Here is a 4,214-nt window from a genome sequence, read left to right as displayed (position 1 = left end):
TACGTGACACACACACCCTACTACACGAGATGTTAGGAAAGAGAGTTGAGAAGGAGACAAGCGACCCTAGAGAGAGGTCGAGACGGAGATTAGCCTTAGAACAGAGAGAGAGAGAGAGATAGCGAGACAGGGAGGTAGCTACCCAGGACTTATACTATTATACCTGTTTAATATTTCCAAGACAAATAAAAATAGTCCCATACTATTCTTTACCTCTCCCGTCACTACATGACATCTGGTGGGGAAACTACTACAAGATATAAAAGCCGCTCGACCACAAGTCTAAAATATACTTCTCTACAAGTAACTACAAAGTCTTTATGACACCCGTCTTTATCTGAATCCAGGCGAGGTAGTGGGTGACCTTAGCATATACCCCGGGAGTGTCCACACCGGCGCAACCGTAGCCCCAAGACACAACCCCCACGAGATAATACCTCCCGTCTTCTCCCTTCCAAGCCAGAGGACCTCCAGAATCTCCTTGGCAGGCATCGTGGTTGTGCTTGTAGGTGCAGATCATGTTTGAGGTCACGACGTTCCCAAGGTAGCCTTGGCAGTCTGCAGTGAACATCAGGGGAAGCTCCACCTCCTGTAGCACCTCGCTGAATGATCCTCCAGAGGACGTCGCACCCCAGCCAGTTACGATCCCGTTCTGTCCCTCGAGTTTCTGTGGTGTGACGGAACAGGGCAGGCAGACTGGTTTCACGCCGTTACTGTAGGTCACTGTCTCACTCAGTTCCAGGAGAGCAATGTCGTTGTTCACCGTCTGCCTGTCGTAGGCCTCGTGTATGATGACTTTGGAGACCTGCGCTGTAATGGTGTACCGTGTCGGTCTGGTCGGGTCTCTCCAATGGTCTCCAAGTGTGACGTAGATCTGATCCATGGGGTAGTGTGCAGCGCAGTGGGCAGCCGTCACTACCCAGCGATCGGCAATCAGCACTCCTCCGCAAAATAGCGCGTTGATCACCTTGTTGCGAACGGCTGCCTGCCACGGCCACTCGTTCTGCCCAGCATCCTGGCCGTTTACAATCCTGGATGGATTTTTCAGGCCGCACTGCCCTGTCTGTGGCGAAGACGTAGGAGGTCGGGGACGAGTGGTGCCTGATCTGAGGAATTACAGAAGACTTAGTTAATACCTGGAGAGTTGTAGGTAGCAGACAGGCCAACTACAACGTGTTTATTCTAACCTGACGAACGTCCCTAGCCCCTTGCAGCGTAGCTGATGGCCGCTTGTAGTCAGTTGATTTAACCAACAACCAGGGAGACTCATTCCTACCTCATAACTCAGAATTTCATGCAACCACAAATTAGCATGCAATTTGTGGGAGTGCCCCAGTTCTGTTCGATGAAGACAAACCGACTAGTGGTTGTCTAAGTGAAAAATATGCACTGACTGGGAAAAAAAAAAAACACACACTCAATGCACTGATGTATTTTTTAGATGGGGATGAATCTTAAGGAACTACCCCGTCCCTCTGTCACGCACTAGCATGCTTCAGACATGATGTGCTTCACCCCTGTAGACTTCAGCAACTTTAGCCAAGTACACCACACCACACCACACCAAACCACACACACCACACCAAACCACACACATCACACCACACCACACCAAACCACACACATCACACCACACCACACCAAACCACACACATCACACCAAACCATACCACACCACACCACACCACACCACACTACACCATACATCATACCACACCACACCACACCACCCAACACACCACAACACACCAAACAACGCCACACCACACACCATACCATTCCACACCACACACCATACCACTCTCACAACATACCACACCACACAATATCACCCTCCCACCACACATTACACCAGGCATGGGTCCAAGTACATGTGCCAGTACTTGTGAACAAGTACAAGTACTGAAGAAAAGTACAAGTACAGAAGATTTGCCTAGTACTTAAGTCCAAGTGCTTGACAGTGTACTTAAGTAAAAGTACATTTCAACAGATTATCTATTATTTTTTATAGACATGTTTATTTCAATTTCAGTAACAAATATCTAGTGAAGAAGCATATTATGGTAATATAATACAGTGATCTTACTAAAATGAATAGAGTTAAGCCCCCCCCAAAAGTACCTATCTGTGTAGTTCTCAGATTTTAGACAGTGAACCTCGGGCCACAGCGCCTAAGGAAGGTGAAGATCTACCTACAGGGCGGCAAGAGATGCCCATAGGGCTTTGTGAGTGAAGGTGATCAGAAGTGGGCCAACTCGCAGGTAAAGGTAATGAGACAAATTCTAGTCAATTTTCTAGTTTAACTGATAATACCAATGTTAATAATACAAAATAGATTTGCGCTATAAACGAGAAGTGTGATACTTGCAGTTTAGAAAAATATGCAAGCAAATTATAATTTCCTTAGTTTGAATTGAATGATTTGCCTAGTAAGCAATAATGTCGGAAAATTAAACATTAACAAATACTGTACTAAGCTCAACCTGTGAGAGGTCCAGGTGGATGGTGCATTTAATGCCCACATTGTGAAACGTTTGTGGTTGCTCTAAAACTGTCAATTACAGAAGTTAAAGTTTGCAACTTGTTACAGGGCAGGTTATCACACATTTATTTGCCTTGTTTGAACACCAAAAATCCACATTTGACCAAACTCTTTTTATCTTAAAACAGTTTGCTGAGCCGTGTTCTGACAAATTAGTATTTATAGGCCAAAGTGCAGTTAGCCACGCCAGTGGCCATATGACAAAACCTCAACACAATATGGTGGTCAGGTCATCGTTGGTGTTCAATATGAAAGTCAATCTTGGAATATGTACAGCACAATATCCAGTTAATTTCAATGCTTATAGATAAAAAATGGGAGAAATGGTGTTCCCCCGAGCTAAGCCCTGTATTGGACTATATAGCCCCGCTAGGGTTACAGAAGGAGCTACCCCTACCGGCACGGCAGCCCGGGCGAGGCTCGAACTTGCAATCCCCCGATCACAAGTCCAGCGCGCTACCACTGTGCTACCGCGCCCCCCAATGCTTATAGATAGTAACACATGAAAATTTCTCAACTTTTTATTAAAAAACCCTCCCCGCCCCCATGGGTAGTGGCATTCAGCTGGATACACCAGGCACGTAAGAGTTAACTGGTCATCCAAATTTGCTTTTCAAAGTACTGATACCATTACCAATACTGTACTAGCTACCTGTAGGACTTATCACTGGATTTCACAAACATCATAGACTCAAAATTCTTGTCTGCAAGCTGATATCTGTGCAGGAGGAAGATTTTTCCAGCGATGCTGAAGATCCTTTCCACAGGTGCAGAAGAAGCAGAGACAGATAGGTATTTTTGTGCCATCTTTGCTAGAGTTGGAAATGTCTCCATGTGCTCCTTTCAGTATACTAGTAGGCTACATCCCTTTCATCAGAAATGCATGGCTGACTCAGGTATCTTTGAATTTCAGTATTAATGGACTCCTGCACCTCTGTTACAGCTGTTGATTGTTGAGCTGGGGTGGCCATGAAACTTAACAGTTCTTCCTCTTTGGTTCAGAATTCCCTGAACCGGGCCCTGGATTATCTTCTGGAAGTTCTGTGCCGGGATTCATACTTGCAGGAACTGTAGCTTCTTTGGCCATAAACTGTGCTGTAGTTATGATAGAGGACTTCAGGTTCGCCTTTTCCTCCTCTTCAGAACATCAATCCATTTTAAACCTTGGTTCAAATATGGTTGCCAGTTAATATATTTTTCGATCTTCATTCAGCTGTAGGTGTTTCTGTACTGACTTCCTCAGTTCAAATACCAGAGCACTATTATACTTTGACTGCATCTGCTCTAGGTGAAACTTGAGCCCCCGTACACAAGGAATAACTAGACTTGAGGAAACAGAGTTCTGTCGTTGGGCACAGTCAGTGACCTCCTCAAATGATTAAAAAATTTCTAGCACATCTTGAAGAATATTTTGATCATATGCTCCAAGGGTTGGGGCACCATCCAAACTACTTAGCTTTTCTTCTGGCCCTCGCAAAACAGATCTGATCATCTTCACCTGTGAATTCCAGCGAGTGGCACAACCTGATCTATTTTTTTTTCTCCTTCCAGAACATCTGTGGCTATTGTTGACCTATGCACAAAAGATACCAATTTTGATGCTTTGCTGAGTGTAGTATTTAAGTGTCCTGCATCTTTTAGGCTATCTTTTACCACCAACTGCAATGTATGA

General features: G+C 44.9%; 1 protein-coding gene across 1 annotated transcript in view; it reads right to left on the bottom strand.

The window, feature by feature from the left end:
• Nucleotides 1-307: 307 nt before the first annotated feature.
• LOC145390054 (chymotrypsinogen A-like) overlaps nucleotides 308-4,214 on the bottom strand; it is an 8,979-nt gene continuing 5,072 nt past the window's right edge. Inside the window, exon 2 of the mRNA XM_080265131.1 lies at nucleotides 308-1,106. Coding sequence (XP_080121257.1) covers nucleotides 308-1,106 — 799 coding nt within the window. The remainder of the gene's footprint in view (nucleotides 1,107-4,214) is intronic.

Source organism: Coenobita brevimanus, unplaced genomic scaffold (genome assembly GCF_032717465.1).
Source record: "Coenobita brevimanus isolate Jiangsu-jjx unplaced genomic scaffold, ASM3271746v2 jjx.HiC_scaffold_2775, whole genome shotgun sequence".
In the NCBI taxonomy this organism is placed as follows: Eukaryota; Metazoa; Arthropoda; class Malacostraca; order Decapoda; family Coenobitidae; genus Coenobita; species Coenobita brevimanus.
The sequence above is the reverse complement of the archived record's forward strand: the minus strand, read 5'-3'. Positions and strand labels throughout refer to the sequence as shown.